This window comes from Pempheris klunzingeri, chromosome 20 (genome assembly GCF_042242105.1).
Source record: "Pempheris klunzingeri isolate RE-2024b chromosome 20, fPemKlu1.hap1, whole genome shotgun sequence".
In the NCBI taxonomy this organism is placed as follows: domain Eukaryota; kingdom Metazoa; phylum Chordata; class Actinopteri; order Acropomatiformes; family Pempheridae; genus Pempheris; species Pempheris klunzingeri.
In genome coordinates this window covers 6,128,177-6,146,502 of record NC_092031.1, presented here as the reverse complement: position 1 = coordinate 6,146,502, position 18,326 = coordinate 6,128,177, and the positions used below count along the sequence as shown (strand labels likewise).

General features: G+C 39.3%; 2 protein-coding genes across 2 annotated transcripts; both read left to right on the top strand.

The window, feature by feature from the left end:
• Positions 1-5,304: 5,304 nt before the first annotated feature.
• On the top strand, positions 5,305-8,994 carry LOC139220172 (5-hydroxytryptamine receptor 3A-like). The gene is made up of 7 exons (XM_070852241.1): positions 5,305-5,455; positions 6,693-6,737; positions 6,892-7,001; positions 7,640-7,809; positions 7,960-8,120; positions 8,544-8,754; positions 8,867-8,994. Exons 1-7 carry the CDS (start codon positions 5,378-5,380, stop codon positions 8,992-8,994), a joined length of 903 nt encoding a protein of 300 aa, XP_070708342.1. The 5' UTR covers positions 5,305-5,377.
• Positions 8,995-11,572: 2,578 nt separating this feature from the next.
• On the top strand, positions 11,573-15,926 carry LOC139220171 (5-hydroxytryptamine receptor 3A-like). Its single transcript, XM_070852240.1, has 8 exons — positions 11,573-11,609; positions 11,812-11,972; positions 12,493-12,537; positions 12,639-12,748; positions 13,795-13,964; positions 14,210-14,370; positions 15,487-15,697; positions 15,799-15,926. The coding sequence occupies exons 1-8, from the start codon at positions 11,573-11,575 to the stop codon at positions 15,924-15,926; spliced, it is 1,023 nt and encodes a 340-aa protein (XP_070708341.1).
• The last annotated feature ends 2,400 nt before the right edge of the window (positions 15,927-18,326 follow it).

The window sequence follows — 18,326 nt, the reverse complement described above, 5'->3', positions numbered from 1 at the left end:
TGCACTGACTTGGCACCCGTGGAGCCACGGGGGAAAATCAAAAATGACTTCTTTCTGATGACTAACTGCAAATTATGCTGCTGTTCATTGTGTTCAGAACATAACCACAATCAAAATATTACTATTTCTATCAATGTTATCTGAAGTACACTAAGTACACAAAAAACCCACATTTTTTACCACCCGGAAATCAAACTAGTTGTCCAACAGCCAGATCAATGATTGTTTAGGCGATTAATCAGCCTCTGTCTGTGTTTATAGAGCACACCCGGCCATTGGTCTGACAATGTTCTTTTGTAATTTTGCAATGAAGAGATGATTTAATAGAGAACACAGAGCACATGATTTGCAGAGAAGATACATAATGCCATAGCAGAAAAAAAACATAATTAATTTCTGTTCATTTAATGTAAAATTCTGTGATAATACAACCATAATAAATAAGTAAGTAGTGTTTGCATGTTCTGTACACTGCTACATATGTAACACATACAGTTTATTCTGGATCAGCCTATGACACCACTCTGGTTGTATTATAAATATCTAGTAATACGATATGTAATATGCACAATGTCCAGACAGTCTATCAAATACTTAATACTTTATTTACTATGGAAATGCAATGTGATTAATGTCTGCTGTTCAAGTGTTTTGTTTACTCATCCATTATACTAAGCATGTATAATATATAATAACTGTTCATTTTCTGAAGACATGAAAATGTGTATTTCCCCTATGTTTTCAGTAGTTTCATGTTGTCTTTTTATGGGGTTATACTACATCTGCATCTGCATCTGCATCGATTATGTATTCACATGATGGAATAAAAGTCTTGTCTCTTGGCCAGAACGATCTGAAATGGCGTTCCAGCACCTTAATGCTGTCTGGATGCTTGCAGAGCTGATCATATTACTGATGTTTCCAACTAACATGCTTTGTTTCACTGATTACTGGAACATGTGGGCAGTTGGCATGTTGGAGTTCATATTTATAATAAAATAAGGGTCAGGGTTAGTAGTAATAGAGCCACTGCTTAGTTTGATAAACTTGTAAAAGTAGAGACTGTCACTTGCCATTAGATCCTGACTGATCCTGTTGACCTGATGGGATAACCAACAATTATTTAAAGAATTTATTCTGCTGGACCACTGTGAATAAAATTGCTCATTCAGAATTTGGAGACGCACCAGTTGTTCCTGCTGCTGTATGATTACAACAAGTACTTAATATTCAATATAACAAAAGATTACTCCACTCCAGTATCTTAACATTAAATAGGTCTGGGGCTCAGACGTGCATTACACTGAGGGACGGGTGGGTCGGTGTGCTCCCCCACATTACAAATCCCATTTAAACCCCTGTTTTAGACCAACTACCTGCAAAAGTAATGTTATTCCCCTCATCTGTACATCCCCTCAGATCTATTAGCATGCTAACACTAAACTGAGCTGATGGACACTTTATGTCAGTGTTGACCAGGAAAAATACTTACATGCATTGAAAGCTTTTTTGCAGCATTTGGATGAGATTTAATGAGTGTAGTTCAGAATGAGTGTGTAGACGTCTTCACACTGGGACTGTGTTCAGTCTGTTGGGACCTTGGACAGTCAAGTTACAGCACACATTTCCATTTCTTCAACCAACTTCAAGCACTCATAGCTTCTTCATACTCTTAGCTAGAAACTCCAATCAAGCTTTAAAAAGTTCACCATCTTGTCCTCTTTCAGTCCATCATTCAACCTCCTTCGTGAAGTGATTCGTGACTGAAACATACGCAGCTCCCGCTACAAGTCTCGGAGCGACGGGAGTGCCGACCAACTGCCTCATTGCCTGCCATGTTAACTGAGAGCCCAAAGTTGAGGAGGGAGGCAGAAACTAAGACTTTTCTAACCTGCTCCAGTTTTCTCATTTCACAAGTTAGAGACCTCAAACTACATGTACGTGTTCAGCAGACCCTCTTCTCTCCACTGATCAAATTTGAGATGACTGTGATTAACCTGCTGAGAGAGAAACGTCCGAGAATAAAACATGCACTTCCTCTCGCCACTAGGTGGCGCTATGACTATGGTTCAAAATTGGCATATACGTGTGTTCAGAGCCGGACAGTCATCAAATGGTATAAGTTTGGTGAAGATAGGACCTTGTACAGTGGAGTTACAGCACTTTTAATGCTCATGGCGAAGGAAAATGTATTATCGAAATTCGCCGCGTCGTCACGGCAACAGCTTTTGATGGAGACTCACAGTTCTCACTACAGACCAACATCAACGTCTTGAGTCTTTCCTGACCAAATTTGAAGTGGATCTGATCAACTGGCTGGTCTTGAGACATCATAGTGTAAAACATAGCATTTCCTGTCGCCACTAGGTGGCGCTATGACTGTGAATGAATATTGACATGTAGACGCCTTCAGGGCGGGACTCTTATCAAACATGTCAAGTTTGGTGCTGATTGGATCATGTACAGTCAAGTTATTAACAACTTCCTGTTTGACTGCAAGTCATGGCGAGACACTGAACTTTGACAGCTCGTCACGCCCAAACCGTTAAAGTTTTGTAGAGACCTTTAATAACTTTTCATCGTTGATGCCTTCTCTACCAGCTGACCGGACTAGTTCGTTCACTTACGTCCCCTGTAAATCGCCAAAAATGCATGAAAAATCCAATATGGCCGACTTCCTGTTGGGTTTAGGTAATCGCTCCAAGAGAGTTTTTTGCACATCTTGAAGAGATACTTAAACCCACCAAATTTCGTACACGTACATGAAACGCAGTTCCGGGGCTGAGTTTTGGTGGCGCTATAGAGCCATTTTGCCACACCCATTTGCGAAACCTAAAACACGTAATTTTTCACCACGACTGATTTTTGTGCAAACTTTTATGAGTGTTTGTGCATGTTTAGGCCCCCAAAAATGCAATTAATTTGAGAGAATAATAAGAAGATAAGAATAATTCTTTGCATTTCAATTATGTTTTCGACCCCTTGGTGCTCAGACCCCATGGGGTCCTCACACCTCTTGGTGCTTGGGGCCTGATATTTTCACACCTCTTGGTGATCTGAAAGTAGCGATTGAGACGGTTGGCTCATTTGGAAAGTGTTTTCTGAGGTAATAAATCAAGTTTGAGGTAGGGTCATTTTCTAATAGACCTATATACGATCACACTTCTTTTTGGAGTCGCCCCCTATGGAACAATAGAAAGAATACAGGTTTAAGACACTTCAGCATTGGCTTCACTTTTCAGACAGTTTTCAGAACCGCCTCTTTTATACAGTCTGTATACCCATAACATACCCCCAGCTGTTTATCTTGTATATAATGTCTATTATTAGCATTACTTGTGCTTAACTATGCACTATGTATCTTAAACTGCTGCACATGCTCATAATGTACATATCTTGATTTATTCATGTAATACTGTTCATTCTGTATATCTTCAAATAATAATATCAACCCCACCTACCCCTTTGTTATCCATATAGACTATTGTAAAATACATATGCTCATTAATCTGCTTTTTACACTTTGGTTTGGATGCTAAACTGCATTTCGTTGCCTCAGTACTCAACAAAGACAACAAAATTGAATCTAATCTAATAAGGTTGGATCTAATTATCGTTAGACTGATGAGATTTTATTTTTTTTTTTTAAAAAGGAAGGGTTGGACACTAAAGTGACCCGGCCCTCTTTCAGAACAAAGCAGTGACATTTCACTGCAACAAACATTTCCAGTCGACAGAGAGAAGCTCATGAACTGTGCAGACCTCTCACAGTCATGGTGCATGCTGGTTTCCTCTTTCTGCTCCTCCTCACAGGTAAGCTGGGATGATCCTGTATGATGCATGCAGACGCACTAGTTATGTCTTCTTGATCTTTCCTGCTGTTTGATAATTGATGATTAAACAACATTGTTTGTCTTTAGCAAATGGAACTGGAAATGTTGGCTGGTTTCTCCTCTGTAATGGTCACAAGCCAGTAGCCCCCACAGGCGGCCAGTGTGAAGTGTGTCCTGTTAAAAAAAACTTACATTCCAGGGTTTTCAGAGTGTATCAAGATAGCAAGTGTAAAAAATTGAAAATGAATATGACAATTATAGTATAAATAGTACAATATAATTAAAAAACAAACTCTACTGGTGTCAAGCCATGCAGATAGTTTTGGTTTTGACTTTTGACTTGAAGTGAAAATTTTTTTGCCACTCCGAGACAATGGAGGTGAATGGAGATTTATTTGTGATGTTTGACACAATGAAACTAAAAATGATAATAATAATACCGGCAATATCTCTCCAAAGTGTGGTGTGTGGATAGTCCACATTAACAGGGACACTGTTCCTGTAAAGACATGTTGTGGGTGATTTTTTTAATTGTCATTCACAAAATCCCATTCACCTTCATTGTTTTAAGATAGGCCAGCGTTTAAAAACTCAGAACTGTCTGATGGCCCGATGGTTAACAAGACGGACTGCACAGGAGAAAGACAGAAGCAGGGAAAGAGAAAAAGTGGCGCTAACATCAAGTGTGTTAAAGAGAAGAGGAAAGTGCCGCTAGATGCTGCAAAGCTACAATTATGTTTATGAGCAAGGATCCGTTTTTTTTTGTTAAAAATATGTTTATATACAAATACTAATGGGGCTGCCCTCAGCTTTTATGACCTAATGCATGCCATCAACACTCAATCATGCTGTATTGACAGCTGAAGATGTGTGTGTGGAAATAATATTGAAAACTAAGACCTGCGTCCTCTCCACTGTCAGGTGGAAGTACCTCCACTGACTCAGAGCAACCAGAGCTTCTTGATGATCAACAGAACTTCAATCAGAGCTATGAGGAGGGTATGTACAGGAAACAAACCTCGATTTGAACCACATGAATTTGAACAACACATAGTGGATGGATCTCGGATGCGGAGCCTCGTTTAAACCCAGATGATGACTGCAAAAAAACGCTCTCATATAAAAATCATTAGTGGACTGATGCAGTCATGACAACGCCCATCTCATAATGGCCTTTCAGTGACCACAATCATCAAATATTATTGCAGATATTTGTGAGCTGGTGTATTTCACAGTTTGATAATATATTCAGAGGCAGTGGATACCCACAGAGATTGTTTGACATTTCTTCTACATTACACATAATTAATGATAATGGTAAATGACGCTCAGACAAACACCAGGGTTCTGAAGTTCTGATTTGAAAACAAAAATAAAAGCATGGCAGTCGGCATTTCTTTATTTTCTTCCTTTTGAGGATAAACTCAAAACAGAGAACGTGTCTTGATATTTTTTCAGTGGACAAGGAGTTCTCTCAGAGCAGATGCAGTTTTCAGGCTGTTTTAAACCACCTGAAGCTGACCAAAAATAAGGAGCTGTACACCATGACCCGACCTGTTAAACACTACAAAATGACTACATGGGTGTACCTCCAAATGGCAATCTATGCCATCCTAGATGTGGTAAGTTTTCAAGTTAAGCTTTACATTTTCTGTCTTTTATTTTTTTTCTTTTTAATGATAATGATTATTCCCTCTGCCATGGAAGTTTTTTTCTTTTTCTTTCGCTGAACTCTCTTGTTCAGAGAGTTTAAGGACATTCTGTGGAAACCAAGCCCATGTGCCCAGGAACAAGTGATTACGTTTTGCTGTGTATCGCACGGCTAGGGAAAGATAAACAAACAATTCTTTTTAGCTGATACTTCGCTAGCACATACCACATGCTAGCACTTAAATATTGACAAAAGCTCTCACCTTCTCCAGTCTACTTGGCTTTTCTATCTCACTAATGGACTGTCTGCCATAAAAACGGAAGCTTAAGTCATCTTACAAACTCACGTGAGTAGCTTCCTTCAAGCAGGGGGTTGGTGACTGATGAATGATGTTTTCACTTTGGTACTCACTCCCTGCTGAGGCCGGTCAGTAATACAAACCTGTAGACTCAAATGTTCCCCCTGTCCTGGTCCTGGAGTCCCACTGTCCTGCATGTCGTAGATGTTTCCCTGCTCAAACACTCCTGATTCAAAAGAATGGGTCATCATCAGGCCTCTGCAGAGCTGACATGCTGATCATTTGGATCAAGTGGTTGGGAAACTTGCAGGGCAGTGGCCGTCCAGGACCAGGAACGGGAAACACTCATCTACTCAAAGCCGGTGCTGTTGATACCGGCTCTTGTACATCCTCACTGCCCTTGTCAAGACTTTGCCAAGACTTGCTGCTGCAGTTTTATTGCCTGTTAGTGATAATTATTGTTTTGCATTTTGATTTAAACACTTTTATTCCAGGTCATTTGTTATCACTGTGAAAATAATACACACGTACCATCAACTCAAGTAAAACATTTCTGGAGGTTTATGTTACCAACAGCTTAATAATTTGGGAGAGTAATGGAGCTTATTGCTTTACTGAGACTGACTGACCACACATCACTGTGACCTGCTCTCTGTTGGCCTGAACGGTGTATAATGGAAAACGTGGCTGTGTTGGTATGGTATAAATGCAGCTTTATCGTCTCATCAGGTTAATGTATACCTGCTGATTGGCTGATGGAAAATCTAGATGCAAATGTATAAACATTCAGTTACTAAAGTAGACATTTTATTTTTGACACTGAAGTTGTGTGTGCTCAGCCATATTGATTATGATCATGTTTATTGTGCTGCTGGAAAGATTTTCACACGTGCTGTATTTCTTTTCATAGAGAGAGCTTGACCAGATTTTCATTTCTTACGTTTGGATTTATATGGTGAGTTGGTTCTGTGAGTGGCCAGCACTCTTTGATCATTATCTCCTTTTCATCATTAGTGCAAACCCAAATAATTTACTTTAAACTGAATATTTTCATCCTTTCTTTCTTCCCTTGCTTCCTGATCTCCTCCCTCCCTTGTTTTCCTGTGTAGAGCTGGCAAAATCAGCACATTATGTGGAAATCAGAAGATTTTTGTGGCCTTGATAAGGTAGTGGTTCCTCTTGCTACACTGTGGACGCCAGATCTAACTATTGAAGAGATGTAAGTTTGAATGTATGTGCATGTTGTCACACTCACAAATCACCATGTTACTCTTTGGAAATGACAGAAAAGACACCAAATGAAAAAACTACTCTAAGCTAACTAAGGCAGCTAACGTTCCCTCAGCCACTCTTTTCACTGCTTACTGGTCAAACGAAAGTTAATCTCCTTTCAATATGTTTCAGCTCATTTTCCATTTAAATGCTTTATTAATTTCTTTGTCAGTCAATCTTTATTCATATAGCGCCAATTCATAACAAACTTCTCAAGATGCTTTCCATAAAAGAGCAGGTCCAGGCCAAACTCTTTAATTAAGAGAGACTCAATGATTCAAGAATTCAAAATGAAGGATTTCAGAATCCCCACATGAGCAAGCATCAGGCTACAATGGCGAGGAAAAACTCCCCTTTAGCGGGAAGAAACCTCGGACAGAACTGGGCTCAGAGGTGGGCGGCTTTCTGTCGGGGGCCATGTTGGTTGTGGGTGGGACAGATAGAGGAGGGGGTGTTGAAAGTAAGCAATAACTATAATAACAATAGTAACTATATTACTGATAATAGGAATATGTCATATACCGTATGACAACAAGGAATAACATGTAACACATAATGTGTGTATGTGTGTTTCTTGTCCGACAGGACAGAGAAGGATAAGGCTCCTCCGAGTCCTTATCTCACCATTTTAGAAAACGGGGAGGTCGAATATAGGAATGATCAGGTGTTAGTCAGCACCTGCAAGATGCAAGTTTACAAATTCCCCTTCGACATTCAGAGATGCACCCTCTCCTTCAAGTCTGCTGTGTACTCTGGTGAGTCCGTTGTGCTCAGAAGTTGATGAATCTAAAATGTGTTTGTTTTGTGCTTGAATGCATGTGTTTGTGCCATTATCAAGACCAGCAGATACAACCACAGAAATTCCATCTTTGTTGACCTGCTGTTATTTTTATTTTGCACTTCAGATGATGAAATAAAGTTTGAAGCCATCCTTGACGAGTCAAAGATCACAGAGTGGTCTTATGATGCAATGCGGACCCAGTCCGAGTGGTTGTTCATCAACTTGACAGTCAATCACAAAACTGTAAAAAGCTTTGACTACAACCAAAGCTTGATTGTTTACACTGTGAGTATTAAGTCAGTATTATTACTAACACTTGTTTCTTTCAACAAAAATCCAGATGTAGACTTTCTACTTCTGCAATAACTGACTTTTGTTTTGTTTGATTGGGTCGAGAGGGAATAAGTTTTGAACACAACAACACAACACAAACCCTGAAAGACAACATACACAACCTCTGGCATCACACCCAAAACAGTAAAGTTTTAGGGTGAAACTATGAGCTGTAGAGCGCTCTGTAGGTTCATCACTGTGAGCAGCCCTGTTAACATTGTCACACTGTTTTTTTACATTATCATTTCATGCATTGTTTTGTTTTATATTGATTGTAGGAACTTTAAGTAAATAATTTGAATGAATTGACTTTCTCCTTTGTCAAAAGTATATAAGAGTCACATCAACCACCTGACCCTATCAAAATAAAAACAGATCTCCATGAGGAGGAGGTCTGCCCTCTACATTGTGAACTTCTTGCTGCCTGTCCTGTTCTTCTTGTGTCTGGACTTGGCCTCCTTCCTGATCTCAGACAGCGGAGGAGAGAAACTCAGCTTCAAGGTCACTGTGCTGCTCGCTGTCACTGTGATGCAGCTTCTTCTCAATGAAATCCTGCCGTCGTCGTCAGACAGGATTCCACTCATAGGTACAGAAGCTTGTCTTTATCGGACTTTACTTCATATTAGCAGGAACGGCACATATACTGAGTCAGAGTGTGGTTATTTGTCCACATTAATGATGCTGCCTTCTGTCTTCAGCTATCTACTGCATCGGGAGCTTTAGTTTGATGATGCTGAGCCTCCTGGAGACGATTTTGGTGATGTATCTGATAAGCAAAGACTCCCAGGACAACGAGCCACTTGAAGACCAAAGCCTGAGTGAGTAACGTGGGGACAAACAAGGCTAAATCAACTGGTTAATCAAGTGTTACCAGTTATTAAGTGTTTTAGAGGCGAGAATAGGCACTCAGTTAGCAAACTTGTAGCACAGTGAAACAAGTCAGAGCTACTAACTAAAAAAAAGGTACGTATATAGACTTGCGGAGTAAGTGAGAGAGCTGAGGGCCAAAACCAGGAAAAGCAGTCCAGAAACATTACCAAATGGGAGCAGGCAGAAATCCAAAGTCTAATAAACAGGCAAAAAGTCAAAACAGGCGAGGTCAAGATTAAGTTTACATTTCAAGACTGACAGAGTACCGACCACAGAAGCTAGAAAGCAAGCGCATGAAGCACATGGTAACATAAATAATCTCACAGAGAACAATGGAAGAGGGCTGATTGGTGAGTGGCTGATGAGGGAAGTGGGAACAGGAGAGAGGAGTAGACCAGGTAATATGCAGTCCGATGATGGGTCCAGAGAGAAAGTCGGGGGCGTCCGGTGGGCAAGCTCGGTAGACAAGGATGGAGAGGAGGGTGCTGGGGTTGAGAGTGTAGTCGAAAATCAGACTGGTTTAACTGAAAGAGTGAACGCCCTCGGTCAGCTGATTGAGTTGGAAAGAGAGAGAGAATGTATATGAATGTATGACGATAGTCTTCCTGACTGAACTTCTGCTTAATTTTTAAAATGCTACAACCGTCTTTTTAGTCCTTTCAGAGGTGAAGAAACGGACTCACTGTGCTTGTGTCTTTGATGTGTCTGCTGCTGAAACTCCATCTGAAATGCTGTCGGTGGCCAAAGAGGTTAGGATTGGTTTACCGGGGTTTGTCCATCCAAATTAAAAAACAAAAGCAAAGAATACACGGTATTTAAGTAACAGTTCTTTTTTGTATCGTTCAGAGTAACAAGGATTCTGTTTCTGGGAAGAGATGTTGGTCTTCGATTTTTTACATGAGATTTTTTCAATTCTTTGAGCATGATGAACAATTCCATTCACCTCCATTGTATTGGGAAAGAGGCAGAGATGGATATTTCAAAATCAATCCAAAACCTAACCACATGACAAGATGCCACGAGGGGATAGTTTATTTGTTTATTAGTGATTTGGATGAACCGACCGTTTTTTTCTCATCACAATGGGCACAAATGCTAAGTCTAATGTAAAAGCTTGTAGCGTTGTATGTTCCATAATCACATTGATTTCCGGTCCACTGCACCACGTCTGCAGGGTAGCAGCAGCCACCTGATGGAGGAGTCCCACAGTTTGGAGAAGGTCTCAGATGAGCTGAGGGAGGTGGAGAAAATTCTGTCTCTGATCCTCAACAGCAGGAAGGAAGAAAGGAAGCCTCTCTACTGGCCCAGAGTGATTAAAACAATCAACAGAGTTTTCTTCATTTTCTATGTCACAGTGGTCAGTCTGTTTCTAGGTGTTCTCTTTTTACTGTGGCGTTATGCAGCAGATAAGTAGTGCTAAAAAGTGAGTGTTCGCTGAATTAACTCGCTTTTTGTCAACTTGCATGTGTGTTTTCTTTTTTAAGTTATAGTGTGTTGATGTAAGATGAAAAGGTTCACCTTAAATTGCATTCAGTCATCCCCTTGTATTTCCACCATATTTCCACGTCATTGTTGTTCATTTGAGGTCTGACAGCCGTTTGTTTAATTACGTCGTGTTGGGCCCTTTTCTACGGTTTAATGGCGACTGGAGGGTTTGCACCATACAGGGTCCTGTATGGTTTCTCAAATGAGAACACAGAACATATGATTTGTAAGCCAGATATATATGCAGGAAAAAAAATATGAAATTTGATATTAGTTGGCATATTTTATAGGAAAATTCTGTGATGAATTTGAAAGTAACTTTTATTGAAGGGTTCATTAAAGGTAGTTTGTCTCATAATCTTTTCATTGAAAAGTTTTGCTAACTAACATGACTGTTCTGCTTTATCAGAACTAAATAGTGGTGGAAGAACACAGCAGATGATTTTTGATTTTTGACATTCTTCTTCACTCATTACCTTCGGACAAAACAAGCACACAAGCCAGCTAGGCTGACAAAGAAAACCCTGCCACCATCTTCTTCATGTCACATGACTCTTGCCTTGCACATTGTTTTATGGCGCTCAGTGTTTGCATGTTCTGTACATTGTTACATATCTAACACATATATTCTGTATCAGCCTATGATACCAATTTGGTTGTATTGTAAAGGTCTAGTAATATATATGCCCATGATATATAATATGCACAATGTTCAGAGAGTCTATCAAATACATAATAAACTAACTTAAGTGTGGCTCCTTTAAGATTCATCGTGAAGTCCTCTGTGGAAATGCAATGTGGTTAATGTATACTGTTTGAATGTTTTGTTTGCTCATTATACTAAAGATATACAATATATAATAACTGTTCATTTTCTGAAGACATGAAAATGTCCACAACAACTATTTATTTAAGAGTTGGTCATTCAGTTTGCCCAGCCCTCTTCCCGTGTGAGGTAATCTATGTGAACAGCTCAGAGCTGACAGGGATGTACTGATGCTGTACAGACCTCTCACAGCCTTTCGATTCTCAGTGGTCCTGCACTCACGATGCTTGCTGGCTTCCTCTTTCTGCTCCTCCTCATCGGTAAGGCTTCTCCTGTCTCTCACAGTGATTAATTCAGAAGCAGATACAGATATAACTTACTGAGTGAAGATAAACTCAAACATTGCTGCTCTGAAGTTCTAGTTTAAATGGACAATTGGGGACATGCTAGTAATATCATGATTTCTTTCCTTTTAACAGTAAACTGTCTCATAGAAAGTGTGTCTTGATGTCTTTGCTGTAGGTGGGGAGTCCTTCGAGCGTAACTGCAGTTATGTTGAAGTTTTAGAGCACTTGAATTTGACCAAAAACAAAGACCTGTTCTTCATGACCCGGCCTGTTAAAAACTACATGCAACCCACGGAGGTATACGTGGATGTGCTACTCTTTGCCATTCTAGATGTGGTAAGTGGTTTGCTTCTAGTTTTAAATGACTATTATATCTTCTGTCAAGGAGGTTATATAGATTCCATTTCCTTGTTCGTCTGCGCTGTAACAGGTTATCTCATAATCATATTGTATCTTCAGAAATGTTTGACCATGGGCTACTTAATAGTTTTTTGATGACATTTTCCACAGTTACACATTTGTTTCAAATCCAAATATTCCAGAACAGAAGATATTATTCAAAAATCATGGTAATGCAATCATGCTGATTGGCTGATTGGTAGCGAAATGCAGTTTAACAATGTCTAAATGCTGCTACTTTAATAAAATAGCAGATATTGATATATTTTGTTCAGCCTCGGTGCAGGTTTGTGCTCACTGAGTGCTTTCTAGTGTAAATCTGACTGTTAACTAAAGTGATTTTTGTTTATTCGTAGTTTTAAAACTGTGTCATATGAACCCTCATGTTTGCAAACTTGTATTGTAACTTGCAACACTGAATTTCTAAAGATTTTTGCTTATATTTCTTTGGTCATAGAGGGAAAAGAACCAGCAATTGGTCACTTACATTTGGATTGATATGGTGAGAAAGATCTTTTGATTGAATGAATCCCCACCTGTCACTCTGCTGGGTAACTCAAATTTATTTTGCTGAATGTGATTTTTCTCCTTTTGCCTTTGTAGTGGTGGAAGAGTGAGCCTGTTTCATGGGATCCTAATGAATTCTGTGGTATTGAGAAATTTTCTCTTCCTGCCGAAGTGTTGTGGAAACCAGATATTACTATTTTGGAGATGTAAGTCTGAAAGAATGGTCGTGCTTTCGCACCCACAAATCCACTTACACTCATAACTAACAATGGAGGATCACGTTACAGTTATGAAATTAAGCATTTAAAGGCCCAGACGTGACAGTTTAGCAACAGCATTCAGGCATATTTATTCACAGAAATGTTTATTGCACATATGTATTGTATTTTTACTTATCAAAGCCAAACAAGATTAAACTGATGCAACACCAACTAGTGGCTCCACCCTCCATAACTCCTGCTGTGTTAACTAATTGTTCAAACCTGCTCAACAAATTCTTGCATCCATGCTGAATATATCTGTTATCTTTAAAAAAGAAAGAGTTGCTCAGATTACCTGCTACAATTGCAATCAGTGTTAACGGACAAGCAGGTTGTTTTAGGCTGGCTAGCCATGTGTTTGTGTGCTAGAGGTTCAGATTCACATCCTGTTGCCTCGTCACAGTTCTCGCTCAGATTTCCCAGCCTGACCTCTTGTTTGACTTCAAATGATGCTGATATGTGGAGCCCATAGTGTCTGGGTGTGTTAGGGACACCCTGTATGACCCATATATCAACTGTAGCATTTGGTACTCTCAGGGAGACAGTACAGGCTGCACCAGGTGGAAGGCCTCCTGTTTGGGGATGACCTTTCATCCTCTGTGCTTGCTCATTGAAGGTCTGGTTCCTGCAGATAGCAGGAGAAGCACAAAGACAGGTCACATACCGAGCACAGTAGCCCAGACCACAAAAAAGCAAAGGAACCAGCTCCCTCTCGCCGTGAGATGGAGATTTTACAAGCTGAAATAGAGCAGCTTAAAGCATCGGTTCTGTTTATTATACAGTGAGTGGTGAGTGACTTCAGACGCAGTATTTGATAGTGATTATAAAGATTCAGACAGGAAATGTAAGAGAGTCTTGTGGTTATATGGTTTGCGTCATAATTCATTGCTCACTTTCAATGTATTTTGCATGTTACTTACTTACTTTGTTCAGTATAATAGATCTGTGAGATGCTGTCTAAAACATACATGTGTGTGTTTGTCCTCATTCAGGACAGAGAAGGACAAAAATCCTCCAATTTCTTATCTCATCCTTCACAACAGTAGTTACATTGAATTAACAAACAATCACGTGGTGGTCAGCGCCTGCAGGATGCGCGTTTTCAAATTCCCCTTTGACATTCAGAGCTGCAACCTCTCCTTCAAGTCTGTCATACACTCTGGTGAGCCTGTAAACCTTTGTGTTTAAGAGGTTTAGAAGTTATTTGCGTGTTCTCATAGTTGTTTGAGTTTGAATGCATGTGTGTGCTTTAATGGCCTTATATGTTGTTTGCACTTACGTGGTTCTAATAATACATAGTGCTGTGATGACATTTAAGCTATAGTCACCTTAACACACATACTATATGTTAAGTGTTTGCTAACCTGCAACGAAACCTCATATTTATTTTTTTATCTCCCCCATTAGACAAGGAAATACACCTTGTTGAGTATCTCAACTCTTCAATGATCACGGACTTGTCTCGAAAGCTGATGCGGACACAGTACGAGTGGCTGTTCATGGACATAACAGTATCCCACACAACCGTCCAAAACTTCGACTTTAACCAAAGCGTGCTAGTTTACATTGTAAGTATTTCTGCATACAGACACACAGAAGTGGAAAATAAAATTACAAGTTTCCATTTTGTGACTCTTTCTATTTTCTTTCACTGTATGCCAGAGTGAAACATCTTTTGTTACTCCATAAAAGATCTCTGACAGCAGCAATTTACAAAAATAATGCAAGGCACTAGGAGCATATAGAATATAACACACACCCTGGACCAATAGCTGCACTGGACAGACATGGACATGCCCGTCCCATTATCACATAGGCGTGAGGAAAACATGTTGGTTATATGATTAAATAAAAAAATGAGGTAATTCTTGAAGGGGTGCTTAATAAGGAGAAGGAAATTAATTAATGTGTAAGTTAATGTTTTTATGCTGTTTTAAATGCATCTACTGTTTGGAAATTTGGAAGTTTATTTACATTTTAGACATGATGCCTGGTGCTATAACATCCAATCTTTCACCAAACTAGCATCAGCTGACTCATTTAAATAAAACACTTACTGCTTTTTCCCATCAGTGCTCTATGACCACACAGCAAAGCACATTTCAAGGTCAGGAGAATAAACTAGTGGAGGGTTGCTTGTGCTGGTCGTGGCTCTGCCACAAAAATAGAAAGTGTCTTTCTTTCCTTACTTTCTGCCTCCCTTCCTTCTTTCTTTGTTTACCTTCACCTCTCTCCTTTCATTCAGTCCATCATTTTACTGTGTATTCTTTCTATATTTCTTTAATTTGTTTAGTAACTCCTCATCCTCCTCATCTCCTTCATCCCTCTCCTTTGTTCTTACTATCTTTTGTTGCTATAATCGATCAGAAAATATGAAAATATAATTTTAAAGATGGTTTCTCCTGACATTATTCCTCTTCCAATAAGTACTGTTAGTTTAGATACTGCAGTATATTTCACTGCTACTGACTAGCAGAATCTATTCTTCCTCATTATTATTTGTATTTAAGTAAATGATTTGAGTGCTTCTTGCACCACTGTTGTACCAAACATGAGCTGTTTGGGACAAATGACCTTGTTCCTGCAACCTGTGTGCCACATACCCATGATACCTGTAGCTCTTTCCGTTTAGCCTGTGTCAAATGTATGAGTTAACAACCTGACCCATGAACATAATTTCACAGATCAACATGAAGAGGAGGTCTGCCCTCTACGTTGTCAACTTAATGCTGCCCGTCCTGTTCTTCTTGTGTCTGGACTTGGCCTCCTTCCTGATGTCAGACAGCGGAGGAGAGAAGCTCGGCTTCAAGGTCACTGTGCTGCTCGCTGTCACTGTGATGCAGCTTATTCTCAATGATATTCTGCCTTTCTCTTCAGACAGGATTCCACTCATTGGTAGTTTATCAGACAGTACTTCATACGAGCAGTAAAAGCACATATACTGAGTCAGAGTGTGGTTATTTGTCCACATTAATGATGCTGCCTTCTGTCTTCAGCTATCTACTGCATCGGGAGCTTTGGTTTGATGATGCTGAGCCTCCTGGAGACGATTCTGGTGATGCATCTGATAAGCAAAGACTCCCAGGACAACGAGCCACTTGAAGACCAAAGCCTGAGTGAGTAACGTGGGGACAAACAAACCTTTCATAAGGGACTGTTCATCATTCATCAGAGAGAGAGTGGCTGGGGTGTGATTGTGTTTACATTTTTTTTGTTTGTTTGCTTTTTTTATTATATCTTGATCGTCCCCAGAGCTACACATAGTTTCCCTTGACCATCCCTCCACCATAAATAACCATATGCAAACAGGAGTGAGATTTATCACCAGAGGAGGAAGCCTTGGTTTTCTGTACCAAATTAGCTCTGGTCTACGTTGTCCTTTTCTGATTTACTCTGACTTTTCATAACTTTATCTAGCTTGATTACATGTTTTTTTTTGTCCAGTAGCTTGTGAATCACAGAGTAAAGCCCACAATATAATATGAGAGATAATAAGCACAGAGACAAAATAATACGATTGGTCATGTCTTTTGAAAAGTAAACAATGAATTTAGAATAGTTACAAAATACAACAATTTAATGTTGTAAATGGATTATCTGAACCAGGAACATGTTAAACTGATAATACAAAATGAGTAATTGTGTAATTTAGAATATGCATGAACCTTGTCTGTGTCTAATGCATCTGCTAAGATGTTCATAAGTTGATTCAATGTGCCTCTGTCTGTGATTTGTCTCCTGGTGAAAAATCATCTGAACTGCTGCTAGTGTCCAAAGAGGTAAGAATTAAGTTACACTTTTGAAAACTGAACCCAAATTAAGTTCAATTCTAATTCAAATTCAATTCAAACCCCTAAAAGCAGGTAGATGGAATAGCACCTATTGTCATGATAGGTTATACACAGATTTTTTTTTGTATTTAGAAATAAATCAACTTGCAAGAAACCATAAAATTAGGGTTTGCAATGTTGCACGAAATTCATGAAATTGCTGAGGCTGCACAACTTAATTCTGGTGTTTGTACTTTATTACTTTTACCATTTGTGCAGTTCCACACACAAAAATAACAGCTGACACAGAAAAATATAATTGTCAAATGTAGCAGCATAATCCAGTTTTTTTAACCACAGTTTTTAAACTATTTTTTCAGGGAAGCAGCAGGCAGCTGATGGAGGACTTCTGTGACTCTGAAAAGCTCTCGTATGAGCTGAAGGAGGTGGTGAAAAAAAAGAAGGAAGAGAGGAAGCCCGGCTACTGGACTGGAATAACTAAAACAATCAACAAAGTTTACTTCATTTCCTACATCATAGTTACCAGCGTGTTTTTAGTCTCTATGTCTTTCAGCTGGATTATTGCAGACTAACAATAGTGCTAAACTGAAATGAAACAGACTGTATGGTTAACTTAAAGTTCCCAGAAGTTAGCATTAGCATGATAAGTGAAGTTCAGTTTGCGCAGAGGTGAAGTCATGATGATTACAAAGACTAACTTTACACTTACTTCCACATAGCATAGACATCTAATCTCCTTTTCACATCTTCTGCTGCTTGAGCAAAGCTGATATAAACACAGATAATATTTAATCTGTCAGTTTTATTGTGACCACACACATCTGCCATTTGCATGCTTCAGACAGTGGTTTCTTGTATTATAATGTTTCAGTACGCTATCATGTCATCAAGTGTTAGACCAATACAAATATTTTTAGACAATTGAGCATGCACGCGTTTGCAACATTTCACATTTAAATATGTAAGAGAGTAAATGTAAAAATACTGCATGTAGTTAAAGAAAATTCATATCAGACATGCTCTCTCAGCTTTGTTTGGCTCCTGCAGGAATCTGATTTAAGCTCTGTTAACTGACATTGCTATATATTGTTCCAAGGCGATAATGTAACCAAAAAAAAATCAAATATCCATCCTCACTTTTTAAGTAACTAGTATGCATCAAGTCTCCAGTTTGTAATGCAGGCTGTCAGTCAAGGATTTGAGTGATCTTAAACTTCCTGTGATGAGTTAAGTGACTTTGGCAGGGAAGACTGGTCCAGTGCCCCTTTAACAATTTGCAGCACATCTGTGATAGTCTGAAGATAAAACGGTTGTCTCTCTGTGGTGTTATTTCACATCTGCATTACTCTGCTTTATGGATTCATAATGGAGCAACAATCTGCATGTCTGCTGTCTATACTGGCTCTGAAGACGTGTATCAGTCTCTTTGTCATGCAGAAATAAACAATAAAACAAAAGCTATTATCTTATAGTTATTTCTTTGTGTGTGTGTGTGTCTGTGAGAGTGAGCTGTAAAGTTTCAGCCATGAAACCAAATCAATGAGCTTAAAGATGCTGAAGTGTTCCTCAGAGCTGAAGGGGTTCAAATCTAAGAGTGACCCCTTTCACATAAACAGAGTCATGAGATCCATTGTTAATATAACAATATTGATTACAGCCGCTTTAAATAAATCCGCAGTGGAGAATGCTCTCAGCTTTTTTGTGGTTTAAAACTGAAGAATCATACAAATGGG

Bases quoted from the DNA above. Each gene is read 5' to 3' on its own strand.
- LOC139220172 (XM_070852241.1), top strand. From the start codon at position 5,378: ATGACCCGACCTGTTAAACACTACAAAATGACTACATGGGTGTACCTC. The intron at 5,456-6,692 runs GTAAGTTTTCAA...TTCTTTTCATAG, and splicing joins TCTATGCCATCCTAGATGTG to AGAGAGCTTGACCAGATTTT. The intron at 8,755-8,866 runs GTACAGAAGCTT...TTCTGTCTTCAG, and splicing joins AGACAGGATTCCACTCATAG to CTATCTACTGCATCGGGAGC.
- LOC139220171 (XM_070852240.1), top strand. From the start codon at position 11,573: ATGCTTGCTGGCTTCCTCTTTCTGCTCCTCCTCATCG. The intron at 11,610-11,811 runs GTAAGGCTTCTC...TCTTTGCTGTAG, and splicing joins CTTTCTGCTCCTCCTCATCG to GTGGGGAGTCCTTCGAGCGT. The intron at 15,698-15,798 runs GTAGTTTATCAG...TTCTGTCTTCAG, and splicing joins AGACAGGATTCCACTCATTG to CTATCTACTGCATCGGGAGC.